Here is a 23,029-nt window from a genome sequence, read left to right as displayed (position 1 = left end):
TTATTACTGCAGTGTTGCACGCCTTTCTCCATGTAAGCATCTAGTGTATGCCAGGCACTGCACATGTCCCCTTGGAATGTCTCTCTCCATGTAAGCATCTGGAATATACCAGGCACTGCACATGTCTCCTTGGAATATCTCAACCAATCCTCAAATAACAGTTATCCTCACAACTGCATAGAAACAGCAAAAACATGGGGTCTGATTTCAAAATTACCCAAATTTTATTTCTGACCATGCCCTAGATGTATGAACTAAGGTGAATTATTTTACCTCTTTTATTTTGTTTATTATCTGAAAACTAGGGTAATAATATCTACTTTCCAGGTTTAATGTAGAACTTGTAAAAGGTAACATAGAAGAATGTGTTCAATTGTAGGCACTCAATAACTGTTCCTTTCCTTTTATATTACCATGTTAGGGATGATGTTTGGAAAACGATGTTTGAGGGAGTAATTTGACCAACATCATTCAGATTTCCCAGTGGCAAGTTCACTTTTCTTTCTACTGCTTCAAGCCACATTTCTTTAAATGACATTTTTTTTTGTATCCACAGTCACATACATCATACCAGAGCTAGAATTACAAGTGTCATGGGCTATCCAAGATTCACAATCCATCAATTTAAAGACCATTTTATATTTTCTCGAAGTCAGAGACTATCCAGTAAGACAAAATAAAGGAGGGATGCTTTTGCCTTAAATTTTTTTTTGTAATAACATGTTTATAATTTTTATCATAGCCATTATGTATAACATCACAATTGATGCAGACCTATATTCATCCAGAGTAACCTCCAGGGGGTTATTTAAAGAAAATAACGACAGGTGCCTGCAGAAGAATATGATAGTAAATCAAGCACAGAGTTGCTCTGAGTTCATCATCCACATACAGGTGAGGCCTCAGGGTCATCCCTTTTCTGCTCATTTCTCCTTAAAGGCTAATGCATGGTGAAAATCTAAAATGGAAACTTAGTAAGAATATGCTTGTCCTTCTAATCAAATGCTTTTCTAGTTCTATGAACAGGAAGCATATTTCCTTTATGCTAATATATATGGTCATATTTTATCATAAGTTAGCAGCATTAACTTTTATTTGGGATTACAACTAAAATGGCTAAATATAAGATTCTTAAAAGACATCAAAGGTACAGTGCTTTATTAAGTGTTTAACAGAGAGAACTCTTAGGTGATAGTAAATTTTATTTTGCCATTTTCCTATCATCGAAAAAATTTATTCATTTTTAAGCCACTGAAAAGGACAATTCCAATTGTGTTTTCCACTACTGGATTTAAATTAATATAAGTGAAGGATGTTAGATTATGAGATAAAAATTATTTGCTCTAATCTTATACCATAATTAGTATAGTTCAAATGGATTTTGAAAGTCTCCCAAGTAGGAAAATTGCTCTCAGTAGAAAACTTCCAACAGGAAATTCATTTTGTTAATTATATGAATATATCCCCAAGAAAACACATAATGGTATTTTAAAGTATAATTTACTCGGGAAATAATTTACTCATTTTTAAAAGAGCTGTTTAAGAACTTCTAGAATATGGTTCTCAGAGTTTAAGATGCGCAAGAATTGTCAAGGAAACTTTTATAAAATGCATATTCCGGGTCCCCACCACCAGAAATTTGAGGATTTGAAGGTTTGAAGGGCACCCCCCAGATATTTCTTATGTAGATAGACGGTGCAGAGACCAGATCTCACGAAATGTTAAGTATAAGGGTTAAGTGGAGGCTTAGATGAATTAAAATCAGTTGAGTTGTTTATTGTTCACGTTGAAGGTTTCTTATTTGTGAAGGCCAGGACTCTTTCTGTTGTTAAGGGCCAATTATACAAATTATTTAAAGGAATAAAAGCTGATTTCCATTCTCTCCTATCCTTGAGCTAAGTGGTAAATCAAATTAAATATGTAATCCATTGTGGGGGCCTGAAGACAGCCAGGCCATTGTTCGTATATAGACCCTACTCACTCTCGTGTGCACTTGTGAAGTTTTTAGACGGCGTGTGTTATTTTGGTCAGCTAAGAGATGTTTCAGTTAACACGCCCTATTTGATATCAATCCCGAAGTCCATCCTATGTGCCAACCCTTTGGCCAACTGAAGAAGCATTGCCTTGGAGTCGGGAAGCCATCCTAGTAGTCAGGCCCCCCAGAAGGGCTCAGGACAATAGTAAGTCCTGCCTGTGAATGAACTAAGTGATAACCAAAAGATCACTTCTCAGGAAAAGGCAAATTCAATTTTTAGTGTTCCTCATTTGTCCATTGTTCTTTCCTGACAAGACCTGGGAAGATGTTTGTGAGGACTGCTAGATAACACGTACAACCCTGTTTTGGCATTTTTACATTTTTCATTCGCCTTGAAGCCTCAAAAACAAAGTGGCCCATGACTCCTGGAACGCTGCTCGTTCTCCCATTCTATACTAAACGCACAGTGGAAGAGTTGTGCTTATAGCCGGGTGGCGTCAGCTTCAGTGACTGCTGAGTGATATGTGCCTCGTCTTCTCTGCAGGAGCAATGCAGCTTCTCAGTCTGCTAGAGCCAGAGTTGGGGGACCTGGTTTCGGATGTGGGCATTACCTTTATCTGGTTTTGTAGTGAAGTTAGGTTCTGACGAAAAAAGGGAGACTCGTGTCCATTGCCTGCCAGCCAGCCCAAGTACCTTCCCTTCAAGGTCCTAGTATTCCCTCCCGGAGACTTGGTCAGGACCCCTACAGAGTCTTGGCAATAGGAACTGAAAGGACATAGCCAACAATCCAAGAGCCAGGTGCTGACATAAGCGTCTTCGGAGCATTAAAACTGGATATATCGTCTATTTATAATGGTGTATAAATAATGAGACTACTAATTAGCTTAACTGGGAATTTGCTGCTTCCAATATTTCCTGAATCCATGTCATTGAGTTTCTTAGTAGTGGACAGGCTAAGAGCAAAATTAGGACAGTCGGGAAGAAGCGAGGATTGTAAAAATTCAGAACAAGGATATTCTACATAATTGAGAGTGGGCTGTGTTCTTAACTGTGAACACCTTTGTGGTCATTTTCTGGTTTTGAAGCTGCCATGCCCTAATAAACTGTGTGTTGTGTGTATGTGTGTGTGAGTTAGAAGCCCTCGGATGTTGTCAACGCCTTGGACCTGTGTGTGAACATCAGCCTGGCAAACCCTGGCACCAGCCCTGCCCTCGAAGCCTACAATGAGACTGCCAAGGTCTTCAGTGTAAGTGCGGTTTGCCCTTCCTAGAATTCAGACCGACTAACAGAGTTTCACAGTCCCTGCAGTCGTGGTTAAAACATACTTAGGACCTTAGCCTTTAAAGTGTTCATTTTCTAAATGCAATAGAATTAGTTGTGTGTCAAGTTCACCAGCACATAAATTCCACAAAGGCTGAGATTTTTGTCTTCCTAGTTCACTGCTCTACTCCCAGCCCCATCAGCAGTGCTTGGTTGACCCAGTGCTCAATATTTATTTGTTGAAGAAATAAGTAGCAATAAAGCAAACGCCTTGGGCTCACCACCCAAATAAAATGTTACGGATACCTATGAAATTCTGTGTCACTCCCTGCCCCCCTCAGATCCACATTCCTCTTGCTCTCCCAGACATCAGCACCTGGAATTTTGCATTTATCAGTGCTAAACATGTGTATATCCCTAAAACATTGTTCAGTTTGGCATGGTTCTGAACTTTATGTAAATGGAATCATAGGTATTCTTCCACAATTTGATTTTCTAACTCAAGAGCAGATGTCTGACGTTGTTCTCCCTTTTTGGTAGATCCCTTTCTATAAAGACTGTGGTGATGATGGAGTTTGCATCTCTGACCTCGTTCTAGATGTGCAGCGGCTGCCAACTGCTCAGTAAGTTTTACTTTAAAGCTCAGTGTAAAATGCAGAAATAAAAGACACATTTGGTTATATTATTCAAATGAATATTTATAGAGATTTCTTTTTCTGCAAAAGAATACCCATAACTAATAAAGACCTTTAAAATCTAAATTTTAATGTATACCATCTATATAAGAGTGAAACAATACAAAATATAAAACCATTTGTATTTGGATGGTTCCTTTCCCTGTAATGTAATTAAAGAAGAGAACCCAACAGCATTTATTTATTGTATCATTTTACAATGAAGATAGGTTGTTATTAAGGCATTTTCTCAGTATTCCAAATAAATCTAAAGAGTTTATTTTTTTAAATGAGTGAAGCATTTGAATACTGGTCTTTTTTTCCCCTTACTGACTTTTTTTCCTTTTTCTCCTTTTTGAACAGAGGAAAACCCTTTATTGTCAGCAACCAAAACAAAAGGTTAACATTTTCAGTAACACTGAAAAACGAAAAGGAAAGTGCATACAACACTGGACTTGTTGTTGATTTTTCAGAAAACCTGTTTTTTGCTTCCTGGTCTATGCCGGTATGTGATGACACCCTGGGCCTACCGCTGTTGTGTTTCCTCCTGGTTGTCAAGTACCCTCTTCCTTATGTGCAAACCTCCCTGTCCTCTGTGTTGTCTGAAAAAGCCCTTTAACCACGATCAGCATGATAAGTCCTAACTCTGTGGCTCCCAACTAGTTAAACCGCCTGAGAACATAGCCTAGCTGTCTGTATCTAGGCCAGTTCTGCTTCAAAGTTTGGGTCAATTTTTCCTTTGCCCTGAGACTTGGCAGCAGTGGCCAGATACTCGCATAACTCCTCTTAGCCATCTGTGTGATGAGGCCGCCGTGGTGCCGCTCAGATGCTATGAGTGGCACTTGCTCTGAGAAATTAGAGTCCCGCAGCTCAGCCACAAGTCTTGCGGCTGCCAAGGTGACGCATTCCAGCGAGGTCAGTTCATCATATTGACTTGATCACTATACCAGGAACACATTTGACCATGAATGCCCCTGGTCCCTCCTTGGGCACCAGCAAAGAAACGGAGAGGAGGGAAAAGCTGAGATTTTCTAAATTAGCTACCTACGTGATGAAAGAATTCTAAAATGGTTTCATCCAGTTTAAAGTCAATGTGAATTTAATAGATTTAGTGTTCTCAGCCTATTCTGACTTCAGTGTTTAACTTTCCTGTGCAAAATAACTTGTTAAAGAGAAAAGAAAAAAAAACAGTGGAAAACTAAAAGATTCTTTAAATTATTTAAAATATAAAGAAACACCAACGTAGAATTCTGTTTTCTTCTTGAGAAACTATAAATTTCAAAAATATTAAGATAAAGTTACGTATTAAGGACAGCATTTCTGGTTATTGGATTAAAGTTATGTTGTGCTTCTGAAATATAGGAACTGTGATTTACTTCTGGGGGGAAATTTGAGTATTTGAGCACTCCTTTGATTTGTTGGGTGTCCTTCTTAGCAACGAAAATAGTATATTAGCCACCAGGACAATACACAATTTTCCAATCCTGAGGGACAATAAATTACTTCAATGTGAAGCAACCTCACTGCTAAAACGTCCATGTGGTTGATATATCCTTCAGTATGCACACACACATTGTATACTAATTGATCACTGTTTCCTTGGTCTCGTTCAGGTTGATGGGACAGAAGTAACATGCCAAGTGACTTCTCAGAAGTCTGTTACCTGCGATGTAGGTTACCCTGCTTTAAAAAGGACACAACAGGTACAATTTGCATTTCCTCAAATCCACCCTACCCTCTCCTCAGCACTAGTGTTAATTCACCAATATACCATCTCCTTTATGAGGTATCACCATTTAATAGGCATCACAAAATAACCGGTTGCGTGTTTAGAGCAATTTTTTAAAAATTGAATGTTTTAAGTTAATAATAAAAATGGGATTTCCCCCAGGCAGTTCATTCCAAAAACCACATACGATATGGAAATTTCACTTTTTCTGAATACGTTGACCAACACTGGTCAAAGTATGGTACAGAGCCCCAGATATCATTTGTTAATCCCTGGTAAGCCAATTTCATGCAGCGCAAAGCTTTTAAATTCAGACAACCATATATTCTGTGATGTGATAACTTGTATATTTTGGTGGAAAGTTAAGCCCTTCTAAATCTAAATGTGTGGCATGCGAAAGCAAGGTGGACAAATCAATAGATGTTCTACAAATCTGAAAGCGTAAGGTATATAAAATTCAGAATCAAATTGGAGTGAGTTTAGTTTTATGGGAAACTCTTTTTTTTTCATGTGGGTCCCTAAGTATGAAGCATCATAGAGTGATGAATTTTAATTTTGTGTATAGGTGACTTTTACTATTAACTTCGACTTCAATCTTCAAAACCTTCAGAATCAGGCATCTGTCAGTTTCCAAGCCTTAAGGTAAAACATAATGAAGTCATGAATGGAGGATGGATGGCTTTTATAATATTTCTCTTTAAATAATTCCTAATGCTTGCTTCAATAGTGAAAGCCAGGAAGACAACAAGGCAGATAATTTTGTCAACTTCAAAATTCCTCTGCTGTATGATGCCGAAATTCATATCACAAGGTAGGTGAAACAGTGGGACACCTAAAGCACACTGGTTTATAACACATTTGGCTCATGACTAAACAAGTCCTCTATTTGCTCATTCTTACCTGGAGAATTTGAATTAAAGTGTTCCCCCCTTATCAACTAAAACAGAAGTCTAGGGACAAACGGTTCCCTAGGGAACTTGAGCAACTCCATAGGTCTTTTCACCAAGAGCACCACCAGCAAGGCAGAGAAATCATCCTTCTGCCACGTGCCAAGGAGAAATTGCTCTGCAGGCGCTCAGACGAGCTGCAACCTCCCCAAGATGTCCAAGTAGAACCTTTAGAGCGCTGAGAGCTGCACTGCTTCCTTCTCTGTCTCTCTTTCCTACTGTCCATATGCGATCTCAAATGATAGCCCCATTCCTGGACATTGAAATCCCAAGCACAGTGCTCTGCACATAGTAGGTCCACCACAAATATTGAATCTAGTCCCCAAAAATGTGTTTCTAGGTGGAAAATTCCTGCCATAACAGATTAGGAGTTTCTTGCAACCAAGAGAAAATGAGGCATTTTCCAAAGGAGATCATCCATGAAGAAATGCTTTATTCCCTTTGCTTGCCTGCCCAAAGCCAGTAAACCTGAGAGCACTGGCCAAAATGGTACTTGATGACACCAGTTATAGAGATATGTTCAGAGACAGGTGTCCTGAGAAGTGCGTAGTAGGTGCTACTCACCACAGGTGCTAACAGGTTGGTGTCATCACCTTCACTCCCACTGAGAAGTGGTCTCATGAACACAGATACACTGGGGCACAGCAATGCTGTGCACAGGCCGCACGTGACAGCCCCTCCACGCCTGGGAAGCAGTTCTCTTGCTGGTGAGGCAGGAAGGCAGCTTCTCAGCATAGATGAATGACCCCTGGACAACACATAGCCGTGTATTCCCAAGAAGCCAGGCTGCCAAGTATCCAGTGACAACAGATTTCTCTGACGCCCACCACATCACTCTAGCCCCTGAAAGCATGGAATATGGGGCTCATCCAATAGATCAATGAGCAAAAACAAAAAGGAAAATGTCATTATGGCTAGAGCCTGAGACACATGAGCAAGGATGAAAAGAATGCTTCTGTACCAAGTGAGTTGCAAATAGCAAAAGCAGAAACCAAGTACAGTCCAAGTCTTCCATCCCTGAAAAATTCATCAGTAACTGCAGATTGCAAAGGACCCTCAGTTGTTAAAATAAGTCAGTGAAGACAAATGCAGCCAACGAGATTGATAGTACCACATTGCCTTAATTTTTTTTCTTCCTACCTGTATTGATTCTTTCTCATCCTAAATGCTTTTTCTTAATACCGCCTTTTTATGACTCCACTCTCCCACCATGACCAATTTTTTTCAGATATTTTAACATGCAATAAATGTAAAATTGAAGTGGGACTTCACTTTTACTAACCAACATCTGAGCTATGTATTTTTGTGATGATAAATTGGACTCTAAGACATTCTTTAAAAAAGATGTTCTTTGGAGCGGCCACTTAGCTCAGTTGGTTACAGCGTGGTGCTGGTAACACCAAGGTTGCCGGTTCGATCCGCCCATGGGCCACTGTGAGCTGTGCCCTCTTTTTTAAAGAAAAAAATGTTCTTTAAAAAGTATGATACAGTTTAAAAATGAATACGCAGAATTATCAAGAATAAAGCTAAAGTGGCTCTTAATCCTACCACCCAGATAATTCCTCTACATGTTTTTTAAAAAGAAAGAATAAAGACATTAAATGTACATGAAGAGAAAATCCAAACATTACAGAAAGATCCACAATGGAAAATGAAATCATCCCTCCCCACCTCCTTTAGTCACAACAAAGATGAGTAACTTGACTGTTTTCAGAATACCCTCCAGATGCAGGTTTGTTTATCTACAAGGATATATGTATAACACACACACACACACACACACACACACACACACACACACACACACACACTTTATTTACCCAAATGGAATGATAAAACTTTTCTGTACCTTACTTTTTATTTAATCCTAGAGAAATTAGTATCAAGACACAGAGATCTAACTTGTCCTGTTACTGGATGGATAATAATTTATGTGACCAATTCAATATTAAGGAGATATTTGGTTGTTTTGCATTTTTGTTTTGTTTTGTTTAACCATCACAAGCAATGCTATTAAAAAAATTTTTTTAACAAACATTTGTGTAAGCTTTTGAAAAAAAGTCCTGCCCAATTGTGTATTGAGTGTATCATTTGCAACCACTTTCCTACTATATAAATGTGCTATATATATATATATATATATATAGTATAAATATGATGGGTGGAAATAGGTGATAATATAATTATTTCTAAAACAGGATCCCGCAAGTATTGCTAAATGCTACTATAAATATATTGACCAACATTTAAGTAACTTAAGGGACACTTAAGTAACAAATGGAGAAATGTCAGATGTCTTTAAAATGCAAAAGTAGAGCATATTAATGAACTTAGAAATGGGGTGTACTCAGGGGTTCACATGAAGATCTCCTAGAAGGCAAAGGGAGTAATTCATGCACAGACAGCCAGGCTTTCTGTTTCAAATCCTAGTCAGTTTTCCCATTTTCCATGTAAAGCTAACAGATCTTTGTTTCCTCTCATATATATAACCTTGACAAATACTACATACATCTATTTAAGTCTCCCTATGACATGTTTTCCTTTTGAGAATTAGGAAAATATATTTTTTTAATGAGGCATAAAAAAGAGCAAGGAAAGATTTTCAGTAAAGAAATTTTAAAAACTCAGAAAATGTGCAGTTCATTTTTTTTTTTTAGCAAATAAGAGTTAATATCCTATAATTAGGATAGATTTTTTTTTGATGGAAATAAATATTGCTTCTCAGACTCCTGCTCCTCACCCCCAACGAAGCTGCCCTGGTTAGAATCTAATCTCAGAGCCCCAGAAATGAGTGCGAAGAAGGGAGGGTATCCAGTTCCATTCCAGTCCTGATGACCCTGTGGGGTTCAACCCTCTGGTGGGGTCATCACTTCACTTGCAAACCCCCTTTGGCAATCCCAAGCCAAGAGGTCACATCAACCCAGTGTCTCTGGGTCTCTACACTAGTGGTGTAAACAGACTGACCCACACAGTTCAGACCCAAAGCATTAGAGTAGGTTTGGAACTAGAGAAAGAGGGAGAAGGAAGAGTAAAGAAATGACCTGTTTCACAGGCATCCAGTAATAAATTCTGCCAGATCTAATGCCCAATGCCCTGGCATTGTATTTCAGCCATACCACGTGGAGAATCATCGGGCTTACAAATTCATTCATCCCATCAACAGGGACTAAATGTCCAGTATATTAACACTCCAGTCAATACAACACCAATGTGGGAAGAATTCCACTATCAGTTCTAAAGTAAGATATTTGTACTTACTTTAGAAACTTCACAACTGATAAAGATATAACACAAAGATTCTCAGCAGAAAGATCATGAAGGACTAACGCTTCTAAAGGAATTTGTTTTCACCTTAGAATTGTACACTGGACCATAGCCCATAATAAGTATTTGTTTTCATTTAGAGTTTTTGTACCTAAATGTAAACTGTTTTGCTTGTAATATAAGCTAGAAGATACTTAAAAGAAATAGTGTTTCAAGAACAACAGAAACTAAAATGTGTGGCTTTACAAACATCCAACAGATTTATCAACATAAATTTTTATGAAGTCTCAGCGGATGGGAATGTTCCTTCTATTGTGCACAATTTTGAAGATATTGGTCCCAAATTCATCTTCTCCATTAAGGTTGGTAAGCCTTTCATAAGGATGAGAAATCAGGAGGAAGGGGAAAGAAGAAAATGGGGCTAGGAAGAGAAGAAGAAAGTAAAAGGAAGTTGAAATGCATAAGTGGTTCTCCAACTTGTACATGCAATAGAATCACCTGGGGACTTGCTAAAACGCAGGTCACTGGGCTCCATCCCCAGAGTTTCTGATTCAGTTAAGTGTGGGGTCAGCCTAAAAGTGTGCATTTCTAGTAAGCTCCCAGGTGATGCTGCTGGTTTAACTGCCCTACTTTGAGAATCACTAAGCTTGATCACAGATATTAAACATCTGGACTTTGTGCATAGTTATGTGTCCTGAGTAAGGGATAATTGATACATTTGGAAAGAAAATGTTCAATATTAATCAACACAGCATTAATATAATGGCATTACTGTGGACAAAAATCTCTGGAATATCATTAGTATGCCAGTTTATCCTTGGAGACCACTTCCATTTAAGAAGTTTACCATTTATATACCAAGATGCGTTTTGTGCAGTCACGCTAGGTAGTATCTAGAAATATTTTAAGATCACTTTCTATTGTCTGTTAGTATAATTGTTAATGTAAAGATTGTTATTATATAAGAAGAAATTAATTTGCAAAAGTGTCTATAATATAATAATATTACAGAAATTTTGAAAGTGGGGGGGGGAGAGAATTCATCCACCACCCCCAGTGTATACAGGTTTTTTTGTACATTTCCTACTCGTCTGTTACATGGTTGCAACCCTGCAATTTGGTGATTTAAAAAAAAAAATCTTTAAGGGTCTTGATTTATGATCCAGACACTGGAATTTATAAAATATGCATGGTATTTGGCAACTACTTCTTTAATGAAACATTTAGTCAATCAGTAGTAACAAATAACAGTCAGAGAGAGTGTAGTAAGTGTCAGTCTTGTGTCAAGGGCTTTACCTATGTTGATGCATTTAATCCGAGATCACTTATGACGTTGGCAGGGTTATTATTTCTATGGGTTTTATTTTAAATGTTTAACAACCAGCAGGGTATGAGGACTGGCCAATTGGAACAGACTCCCCGCCAAAGAGAACAGATGCTATACCTGTACAACCTACTGAGCTGATTATTTTACAGATGAGAAAAACGGAAGCACAGGGAGGTCCAGTACTTTGCCCAAGCCACACTGCTAGTCCGGGGCAGAGACAGACTTTACGCCCTGGCAGCCCAATGCCACAGATGGTGGATGTTTGTAACCATCTCCTAAGTCACAAATTACTACTTACCAGTTAAAATTGTCAATGTTGAGATTTTTCCAAGAAGGGCAACACAGGGACCCCAAGTGTGACTATCAAATACTGACTCAAGCCCACCACTTAACAGTTGCTCTTCATCAAGAGGGAGGTTATTGGTCACTTCCTCTGTAACATGTGCGTGATGTAGTGGTAACCAGACTGTTTACTTCCGTACTATGTAGGTGACAACAGGAAGTATTCCAGTAAGCATGGTATCTGTCACCATCCACATCCCTCAGTACACCAAAGAAAAGAACCCCCTGATGTACCTGACTGGGATACACACGAATCAGGTAAGGGCAACCGAATGGCCTATAAAAACGAGCACTTTCAATATGGAGACACCCCACGAGGCAGGGGATCATGCGTGTCCATCTACAGATGGCAAACCAAGAAGATGACCCCAATGCATCCCGCGTGCTGATTAACTAGCCATCCGTTTCCTGTTAGAAGCAGGATAGTGTAAGAAAACAAGCGTCTGAGTCTAGGGATTTACAAACGGCAGAAATGATCCCAAAGCCCCATCCTGCCCAGGTGAAGATCTTGTCACAGCCTGTTCACAGAGCAGACTGGGAAGGGAGAGGTTAAACCCGTGGCAGGAAATAGGTCTACACCGTTGCAATTAAAAGCTAGTCTTCAAGCTGTCAGCCTGCACTTTTCAGCCTGTAAGTACTCAACCCTGGCTGCTCATGTTTAAGTAAGAGTGATGCCCAGGCCCAACCCAGGCAGCTGAATCAAAACCTCTCTGGCTAAGGCTCTAGTCCTGGTGTTTTACCTTTAAAAGCCCCCAGCTGGTTCTAACATGCAGCCTGATTTGAAGAGCATTGTTCTTGCCAAGCCCCTTGACTTTGGCTCAGCACTTACTTAGCTGGTTCTAATGTTGTTGCTGTGATGTGCATAGGGGACTACAGGAAATCAACATCCTAAAACGTTCCACAGGAGAGAACCCTGAATGGAATCAATCACAGTCTCATTTCTGCAAATTTGTCTTCATCCCACATGGGCTCTAAGAACCAGTGCCACCCCGTCGTGTCAGGAGCATGTGAATGCTTCCGAGTTTATATCTGTCATGACCAGAAGTGTGGCCAGGTCAACACAGTGAAGGAAGCCTAGCAGTCCCTCCCTTACCCCGACATGTGACAATGGGATTTCCTAACAGGTCCTAAGGAACATCATAGAACTGTTTTGCTTCCTGAGACTGACTGGATGTCCTTTTTTGCAGGCTGGTGACATCAGTTGTAATGCTGAAATAAATCCACTGAAAATAGGACAAACATCTTCTTCTGTATTGTTCCAAAGTGAAAATTTCCGGCACATAAAAGAACTGGTGAGGGCAGGTTAACAGGGTGACAGTTTCCTTCAGCGACTGTTTGGTTTAGCTGGAAACCAAGGACCTTCTTTTCTCCTACCACCTCGTATCACAGAACTTTCTTATTTTGTTTTTAATGGCCAGTATGAATCAAGATTTAGAAATACATGCTCAAATCTAGGTTATCGGGATTATTATTTATGCTGTTATTATAAAATACACATCCCAGTTTTCATGAAATCAAAAGGACTCCACGTAAAAGTGCTGTTTTAGTGGCGTGCACTTTGGAAACACTGCAAAGAACTGTGAGGGAACTGGGCATATGGTTTGGAGATGAAGCTCCTTACCTCCCCTCCCACATATTCATTGGTGTCTTGTATAGCTGCTGAGACATCTCTGTCGCCAAGTACCCTTCTCTGTTTCTCAGTATGTATTATCTCCTTGCTCCCGAGCTATGCCCCATTCTTTGGGAAAGAAACTAGTCTAGCATCTAGCATGGTGCTTGCTTGGCACTTATTAAGTATTTAAAAAACTAAGCATTTAGCCAACAGTGAACCCACAGTTCTCCCCAATGAACAACACTGAAATTTTGGTTTCCTTTTTCTGAAAGTGTTTTATTTCATGAGGGTGGGGGAAACAGGAAAATAGGAGAATGAAATACATATTTTTAAGTAATTACAGTATAATTACAGTATAAGTGTGTTTTAAATCTAATATGTAAAAATGCCTAGCAGAAACTCATCTCAGGGTATGCCAAAATATAACTCTCAGAATTTTCCTTATTTTTGTGAAAATGTTTTGATTTTGTAAAAATGACAATTGCTAAATGGGAACAACATAAAACATGACACAACAAAGAAACTAAAGTTCTCTAGAAATATAACAGCTGACCACTCGTTTTAAATTTTTTTCGATTACAACTGACATTCAATATTGATGAACAACCTCCACATCATTATTCATTATTGATGAATAATGATTGATTATCATTAATCAATATAGATAATGTACGCTGCGACATAAATGGACCATGCTACTCTTCCTCGACCAACGTCTCATAGACTTTTTAAAATAGACTATTTTTTAGAGCAGTTTTAGGTTCCTAGGAAAATTGAGTGAAAAGTCCAGAAATTTCCCATTTACCCCTTGTCCCCACACAGGCACAGCCTCCCCCTCTATCATCCCACCCACACACCAGTGGTACATTTGTTTCAACGGACGAACCTACATGGACGCAGGACCACCACCCAGTCTGGGTTACATTAGGCTCACTCTTGGGGCTGCACGTTCTGGGTGTTTGAGCAAATGTGTAACGACACGGATCCACAATGACAGTACCACACAGCGCAGTTTCACGGCCCTAAAATCCTCTGTGCTCCGCTTATTCATCCCTCCCTCCCCCCTAAACCTTGGCAACCACGGATTCTTTTACTGTCCAGCTTTTTAGTTTTCAATCTAAGAAAAGCATCTTTATCAGTTATGTTTAATGAATAAATTGTACTTTATTTTTTATATGTGCGTTCAATGCTTTACTTAACTAGTACACTGTTGATAAACACAAGTAACTTAGTGTTTTGTGTTTCGCTGTCAGCAATAGTAGTTCAATAAGCAGACTTGGTGAGCTTTTCTCCACACATGCATGACTATCTCCTGAGGCCTTCCACACAGAGCGGAAATGGCTGGGGCAGAGGTGTGCACTTTTTACATTTTGAGGCACAGTGCCAAAACCTCTGGATGAAGAGTTCTAACTACTAAGAGTTCGTGAGATTGCCTGTTTCCCTAGATCCTTCCCAGCACTGGGTTTTATCTAACTTTGTACAATGTTAGCATTTATTTTTTAAAGCCCATACTAACCCTCCGTCTTCTTTTCCATTGATCCCAAGAACTGCAAAACTGCTTCGTGCAGGAATGTTACCTGCTGGCTCAAAGACCCCCAGGTGAAAGGAGAGTACTTCCTTAATGTGTCCACCAGAATTTGGAACGGGACTTTCGCAGTGGTAAGTATTATTAGCTTGATTTATTGGGTTTACCTACAGCGAGGAAAAATAAGACTTCGTTGTCAAATTCATACCCTTTGACAAAATTAGTATTTTGGCTGATGTCAGCAGTGCCCAAATAACCGAGAGCAATCTTACCCTGGAAAGCAGCGTGCTTCCACCCCTTTGAAAAACTTGTCCAATTTGGCTGTGCCTCAGAATCACCTGGGGTGCTTGTAAAGCATCTGATGCTTAGACTCCACGCCAACCCACTACATCAGTCTCTGGGAGTGCTGTCAGGATCCCCTCTGCTGCCCTTGGGGTACGAGGGGCCACCTGCTCTGTCTCCCTCCCCATGCTCTTGACATTTTTGACTTCGTCTCCTCCACCACACCCAAATCCAAATGCACGTGACTCTGTCTCCTTCCTTGAACTCCCAGCTAATTGTCTGCCTGGCTCTCAAACCACCCAGATGAATGTAACATGAGCATCCACCTTCCTATAGTAGAGCCAGGTAACCACTCTGCTCTCCTGTTGGACCCTTTCTCTGCTGACAGCTCAGTGTGCATACAACTTTTCAAGTCATTTCAAGCTCATGAAAAGTGAAGAAAGTGCCAAGACAATGTCAGTGTTTTTCCACTTGGCAGGTGTAACAGTAGTGTATCTGCTTTCAGCAGAGATTTTGGTAGCCAAAATTTTAGTCTGGAATGAAAAATGTAAGCATAGACAGAGCTCCTTACATACGACTGCACAGTGGCTAGCTTTTCCTTGCACCAACACGGGCTCTGATTGAGGCAGCAGAAGAGAAATAAATCTAAAACCTCTCGGGCCTTTGGCTCTCTGATTCTTTTGTTTTTTTGTTTTTTGTTTTTAACTAATAAATCACTCTGCAAGGTGCTTACCAACTGGACTGTAATACCTCTTTTCTAACCATTTCACGATCTCTCCAACAAACCCCATGCCTTGCTATGCAGTTTTTATATAAGGTTATAGAGAACTAAGCTTCCTCAGAACTTGTCTCTGGAACCAAAATATAAGCAATATTCTTGGATAAAGACAGAACAGAAAGAGGAATAGTGGAAGATGGGGAGAAAAATGAATAGAGAATAGAAAATGGGGGGTGGAGGAGTGAGAGATTGAGTTTTCTTCTTTCTTTTGTTTTGTTCTCTCATTAGATGCATTTGCTTTCAAGCTTTCAGGACACCTAAATCCTATAAGATGCAACACCCGCCCTTGCTGATACAATCCTCCCAGCTGCTACAGTTCAGTGCTCAGTTTCACCAACTGGTTCTTGGCTCCTTGGATTTGAGGAACAAATGTTTTCATAGCAAGCTTTGCCAGCTGGGAAGGAAAACTGACTGTTGCAAATCAAAATGCAATCATGCCGACTCTGCAAAACACATTGGGTTTTTCTTTAGTTTAAAGCTACATCATTTTACTGTAAGAGTTTTAAAAGTACCTTCCCAAAGGCTTTCAGAAGGAGCCGTTTAATTTCTGGGAGCAAAATTCTAAGGGAATGTAGTACTTTCGGTTTCCATCATGGTTCTGGGCTCTGAACTGAAAAAACACCCAAGAGTTACTGTAGTGTAGTCCTGCACACCTTCCTCCTACGTGAAAAGTCAAGCTTTTATCCCCACCTTGTTTTCAGCTATTTCAACAGCAACGTGGATGGTCTCAGACCACCGAGGAGATACAGTCTAAAATATGGGTCTCATTTCCTATATTAGAACCCAGTAATACACTGCCTTTCTGAGGCTGTGCACATCAACTTAACATTTCCACTGATGTTATCATGAAGTGACTGCTTGGGCCTCCATACTGATGGCATTGTTGGCTGCCAGTTGTAAGGAAAAGCCCTGCTGAATGCTAGTTACTTCACTCTCAGATGTGCATAGTACATCTACCACAGGTTGTTAACCCCGCAGAATACTGTGTACCTGTGCAAACGACGTCACTTGGGAGAGCAGAGGTATCAGTTGTTGTAAGGAAATTCTTCCATCTTTAGCCTACAGTGACAGTGAAGCCAGCATTCACTTAATAGATTTTTTTTTAATGTAAACCATTATCGATAGTTGCAATGTCCCCCCAATAATAAATGTTTAAGAGTGCAGGGATCAGGGTTAATTTCTGATGGAATCTTCCATATTGACAAAATTAAGAATAATCAGATTGAACCATGGAAAGGAAATAAATTGCTCACCTTTTGGATATGCATTCTCTCTTTCTGGCTCCCAGATATAGTTTAGCAAATTACCTCATGGAGTACACTGAATCATAAGCCCTAGTAACCAGAAAAGCTTCGCCCTAGTAGCCAGAGCGTGTGAAGGCAGTTCTCGCACCTGGGTATTGTATGCTATTTCAATGTAAGCCTCGGGCCCAATATTTGCATTATAAAAAATACACACATCAATGTTTCCATTGAAAAAGATTATTTTTCTACAATAGATCCAGGAATACATGTAAAGTTGTTTCGTATTAGGCAGTTACTAGAAATACCAGCTTAAACTATATGTCCTTTCTATCTACCTGTCCCAAGTCCAGTATTTTTTGATAGAAATACTTAGATTAGAAAATCTGAAATTATGACTCATGTTTTATAGCATGACAAAAAGGTTCTGGGTGTATGCTGCTGACATGCATGACCGAGCTCAAGTGTACTTTTAAATAGTACTATTTTACACGTGTACCCAGAAGAAAAATTCTCTTTCCATTTTAAGCTGACCTTCCATTGCATTATGTGATTTATTCAGGTAAATATATAAAAATACCATGTTTGCAATTGCCCCTCATGTCGCAATCTTCATTAAGTTTTTAAAAATTAACTAAGGTCTTTCCTAATTAAAAACTTCATTTCTAGACCCTTGTTTTTCAACCCTGTTTTCAAAGTTCGAATCACCTAGACAGATGTTTTAACCTGCTGACATCTGAACCCCCACCCCTCAGAGATTTGGTTGAATTTACTATGGCAGGGCCCAGTCATCCACACGTTTTAAATTCCCTGGGCACCTCTCATGTGTGGTCCTGTCACATATCACCGATTTCAGCACACGGAGCTTCTTGAGTATTCAGCGTTGGCATTAGCTCTGTCGTTTTCCATAAGAAAATTCATACAAGTAATAGTCATGCCAAGTTTTACAGATTGACTTATGCTAGGATAAAATACATTCTTTATTCTTGTGTTCCAGTCGACTTTCCAGACAGTTCAGCTGACAGCTTCTGCAGAAGTCAACACCTACAATCCTGAGATATATGTCATCGAAGAAAACACTGTCACGGTGAGCACATCCCATCCTCCCCACGGGCAGTAGAGTCTAGGAGGCATTCCATTTCTGAAAACTTAGAATAGTGGCTCTTCTCACCTAACGTGTGCACAAGTATCTTAATAAACTCTAAAAATCTGATGTTTCTTACATTGAGCTTTTGGCAAGGGTGTTTGGTGATATATTTGCCCCCCCCATACTCTTCCCCCACCCCACCCCCATGTTAGCAAAACTGGATCAGAAGTGATGATCCAATAAAAGGCAAAACAGAAGGGGCTCCATCTTGCTCGTGGCTCCCTTCTCCAGTTCTTTCTTTCTCCTCATGCTTCCACAAAACAGTCTATATCTTAGGCCATAAAAATCTAAGTCTTGCTTATTTGAATCATGTATTGTAGTACGGAATACTTTTTAAAGAGAAGTGAAGTAGGCTTAATAAATAAGACATTTACTGGAGGATTTTTTCGTAATATTCCTTATAGCTAGACACTGACACTGTGTGAAATGTCCATTCATTAGGTTTTACATTCTAGAAAACTATAAATGCTCCCCTTGATTAAAAAAAAAAAAAAGGTTTTGCCAAGAAATGGACTTTCAGAGAAAACAAAGACTCAGTGTTCCAAAGGCTGGCACAGGACAACTTTCCTTTGCATTGAAACTCTGGTTAGAATATGCCGTATTTAGATATAGCGGGATTTCCATGCCTGGCTAATCTGTTGGCAGAGCCCTGAGCATTTTCCTCCCAAAGCTTTTGTTAGAAATTGGAAGGCAATGTAAGACTCTTCCCCAAGGCCCACTTGGCAGCTGGCCTCACAGCCTATGAACTTGGTGAAAAAGCCAGTGGCCCTGTGAACTCTGGACCTCGCTCAATGCCTGTGGATAGAACTCACAAGTGCCGCTGTCCCACTCTTGTCCCAGGGAAAACGATTCCACACAATAGAGGATGTTTTGCTGCCTCTTGCGTAGGACCTTCTGTGAAGGCCCACACCCTCGGGGATGTCAGAGGCTGGGGTGTGGAAAATCAGAAACAGAGCCAAAGGAAATGTAGTCTTCAAATTCAAGTGCTCTAAACTCAGCCTGGCAGAAAAGTACTATAGATGTTGTAAAAGTCCGTTTTAGAAAAGTGCAGTGTTCAGACAATACCTGGACCTCTGCTGAAGTTTTGGGTGTTTTTTTTGTTTGTTTGTTTGTTTGTTTGTTTTTTAGAATGCAATATTAAATGTATTAGCTAAAAACACAAAATAACAATTTTAATGAATCCTTTAGTAAATTTTTTTTTTTTAGAATGCAATATTAAATGTATTAGCTAAAAACACAAAATAACAATTTTAATGAATCCTTTAGTAAATTTTTCTTTTCCTCGTTTTTTTCTGAACAATACTAATAAATAACAGGACATTTATTACTTTATTGTGTCTTTGAAAATCTTTTTTGAATCCAAATAAATATTAGGTAATGTTTTGAATGTTTGAAATCCAAATAATAAATTGACATATCCCTACAGGTAAATAATTGATTCTTAAATTTATTTGACTCCTAGGTCCTAGGTTTAAAAATTTTATATTCATGGATCCCTGTGGATCCATGAACTCAGATTAGGAAGTTCTGCAATGGAAAGAAGTAGAGATAAGACTGTCATTAAGCAGTGAACTATATGAATTTAACTTTATTCCTAAATTTATAAAGCCTTTTTTTTAGTTCTTGAAGTTACAAATGAGAAGAAATATAGTCACCAAAAGGCCAGATTCAAGTTTAGCCCAACTCAAAAGTTCTGTGACAGAAAGCAATTTATCTGTCACTGTAATTCAGTGTTAAACATTAGGTTGGTACAAAAGTAACTGCAGTTTTTGCAATTATTTTTAACCTCTTAAACAGCAATTACTTTTGCACCAACATAATAAATAATGTTTTGTCCCCCTACATTGCTCCAAAATATAGGTCTTTAAGAATATACATGGTGGAGGAAATGGTTGTGATTCTTTCTACAATTAAAAAAAGAATATATGGTTTTACTATTAAAACTCGTAGGGCAGCCATTCTGTTAGTCACAAAGCTTGCCAGAAAGTGGATATAAAGAATCATAGGTAGCCTCAAGGACAATTTTATAGTTGAAAAGGTCAGCTTGAGCCCTGAGATATTACTTCTTTCTACTTTTTAACAATCCATATCAAGTAATCTTGAATGGGAGTTAAGAGACAGCAACGGTACAAAGTTGTTGTTTAATCACAAGGGATTCGGGTTGTTGATTTGTTTGACCTTGGATTCCCCTCCCCAAGACGGGGCTCCAAATGCTTTCACTTGACAATGAAATTGTATGTAAGAAATTGAAACTGCTATTTCATAAATAATGAATGTATCTGAGACTGTCAGAGATGACATAACCGCTAAATACTGATGCAGTTAAAGGGAGGAAACTAGAAATCTTGATTCCTTGACTGCACTTTGCAGGAACAGTTTCTCTAGAACTTGTACTGCACGATGTTTAATTGAGGAACATGATTGTGCGCAAGTCACATCACCTCTGTAGACTATAACTTATGAAATTAGAATTTGACTAGGCCATCTTTTTGTTGTTGTTGTTGCTAAAATTAGTTAACTCAATTGTTGTGTATATACATTTGCAGATTCCCATCACGATAATGAAACCCCATGAGAAAGCTGAAGTACCAACCGGAGTTATAGTAGGAAGTGTAATTGCTGGAATTATTTTGCTATTAGCTCTGGTTGCAATTTTATGGAAGGTAAGAAAAGTTTCTTATTTAAAAATAAGGGGCTCCTAAAGACATCTGTCTTGAATTTCTTGATTAAACAGCAACCTTAAGTTTTATATGGCACCTCCTCCATCATAAGAAAAAAGGCGATGCAAGTTTATTTGCAAATCTCACCCATGTCTTTGAAAACAATCAGTAAGGATTTTATCTCCTGGGTCTTGGTCTCTATGCTTTTTTTGCCCCCAACCTTCCTTTCATCCAGACCCTTGAATGTTTTATTCAGCTGCAATTAAGTGGACCCTGAAAAGTTTATGCAAGTCAGTACATCTCTCTGGGCATTAATTTCCTCACTGAAGGATTATATCAAGTGAGTTCAGGAGTCTGCATACCACCCTCTCCATAACCCCAGCGATTCCCAGAGGTGCTTTGGGGAAAGTGGGCAGCAAAGGGGGTCCAAGGCCCCACACGAAATAAGCCATAGATGGTAACATTTTTACATCATCATCTTGCAGCTTGGCTTCTTCAAAAGAAAATATGAAAAAATGACCAAAAATCCAGATGAGATTGATGAGACCACAGAACTCAACAGCTGAGCCATCCAGCAGTTCTCACCGCCTTGGGACCAGGCAGCACCACAGCCCGGGTTTGCTATTTGCGCGAATGGATTTCTAAATCCCAGTGTTTTATAATGTAATAGGTAAACTAGCCTGATATTTTATTTTAAGAAAACTGCAGGTCAGTTTGGAAAGAAGAAATTGTGGGGGGTAGGGGGTAGGAGTATAAAGGGTAAAAGATTTATTTTATATGGAAAAAGTGACCTTTATGTTGGCTGGTCCAGAGTTTACATTATAACGTGCATTATGTCAAAGGTGAAATGCTTCCAAACATGAGATGCCTTACAGAAAAATAATTTCAGATTTTTGGGGGTAGGGAAACCCAATCATGTAAAATACTTTTTATACAGCAATAACAAAAGTGAAAGTACTTGGTACAGATATATCATTAGCTTGTATACTGATGTTGATGGTGAAAAAACAAAACACAGGTCTTCAGCTTATGCTGATCATCTAAAGTTACCACAGAGTATTTGACAATTTTGTTTATAAACTAGGTAAAATTTGCTCTTGTCAGCCCACAGCGGCCTCTTCAGAGTCCCTTTCTTGCTATGATGTACTTATCAAAACCTGCTTGAGTAACTGGTGGGAGCCTAGAGTATGCCTCCTGCAGAGGAAATCACCATTAAAGGGAGAAGTGGTCTCCCATCCAACCAGGCCCGACCCTGCTTAGCTTCCGAGATCAGATGAGATCGGGTGCATTCAGGGTGGTATACAATGTTTCCCCTGAAAATAAGACCTAGCCAGACAATCAGATCTAATGCATCTTTTGGAGCAAAAATTAATATAAGACCTGGTCTCATTTACTGTAAGACTGGGTATAACATAATAATATAATAAATATAATATCCAATCTTATTTTACTATAAGACTGGGTCTTATATAAGACCCAATCTTATGTTAATTTTTGTTCCAAAAGACGCATTAGAGCTGACTGACTGGTTAGGTCTTATTTTGGGGGAAACACGGTAGTGCCATTTGCGACAACATGGATAGATCTTGAGGTTATTATGCTAAGTGAAATAAGCCAGACAGAAAAAGTAGAGAACCATATGATTTCACTGATATGTGGTATGTAAAACTGAAAGCAACAAAAGAACAAGACAAAGAAAAACTCATAGACAAAGACAATAGTTTAGTGGTTACCAGAGGATAAGGGGGGACGGGGGTGGTAGGTGAGGGTAAAGGGGGATCCAATATATGGTGATGGAAGGAGAACTGACTCTGGGTGGTGAACACACAATGGGATTTATAGATGATGTAATACAGAATTGTACACCTGAAACCTATGTAACTTTACTAACCACTGTCACCCAATAAACTAATAAAAAAAGGGAGGGGTGTGGGTGGAGTAGAAGGCAAAGCATGAAATTACCAGCCTGTGCCAGAGGAAGAAGTGGGCAGTTTCCTTTCTCCTTGAGGAAGCACAGCTGGCTGACTTGACCAGCTGGCTGGCAGGAACCTAGTCAATTTTTGAAAGCTGAGTACCTTCTTTGGCATTTTTCCTCCTTCCACACTGACCCACTCTCCCACTTCCCGGTGCCCCATCTTCTAGAAGCCCACTGAAGCCCGTTTCCTCTCCAGTAGTCCAGAGTTACCCAGCTTCCTTTAGCCCTTGTCCAGATCTCCCTTTCCCTCAGGGCAGCTGCTCTTCACTAGGGGTGACTAGGAAAAGTCAT

General features: G+C 39.4%; 1 protein-coding gene across 1 annotated transcript in view; it reads left to right on the top strand.

Annotated features, from left to right (window-relative positions):
- ITGA2 (integrin subunit alpha 2) overlaps positions 1–21,436 on the top strand; it is an 89,030-nt gene extending 67,594 nt beyond the window's left edge. The window contains exons 17-30 of the mRNA XM_081053329.1: positions 743–894; positions 3,111–3,221; positions 3,776–3,858; positions 4,273–4,414; positions 5,523–5,612; positions 6,204–6,280; positions 6,366–6,449; positions 10,109–10,211; positions 11,666–11,776; positions 12,706–12,810; positions 14,676–14,789; positions 17,954–18,043; positions 20,650–20,766; positions 21,249–21,436. Of these exons, the coding sequence (XP_080909455.1) occupies positions 743–894; positions 3,111–3,221; positions 3,776–3,858; positions 4,273–4,414; positions 5,523–5,612; positions 6,204–6,280; positions 6,366–6,449; positions 10,109–10,211; positions 11,666–11,776; positions 12,706–12,810; positions 14,676–14,789; positions 17,954–18,043; positions 20,650–20,766; positions 21,249–21,329 (1,460 nt within the window). The 3' untranslated portion in view covers positions 21,330–21,436. The remainder of the gene's footprint in view (positions 1–742; positions 895–3,110; positions 3,222–3,775; positions 3,859–4,272; positions 4,415–5,522; positions 5,613–6,203; positions 6,281–6,365; positions 6,450–10,108; positions 10,212–11,665; positions 11,777–12,705; positions 12,811–14,675; positions 14,790–17,953; positions 18,044–20,649; positions 20,767–21,248) is intronic.
- The last annotated feature ends 1,593 nt before the right edge of the window (positions 21,437–23,029 follow it).

This window comes from Rhinolophus hipposideros (genome assembly GCF_964194185.1).
Source record: "Rhinolophus hipposideros genome assembly, chromosome: 7".
Taxonomy (NCBI): Eukaryota; Metazoa; Chordata; class Mammalia; order Chiroptera; family Rhinolophidae; genus Rhinolophus; species Rhinolophus hipposideros.
This window is presented reverse-complemented; position numbering and strand designations above follow the sequence as displayed.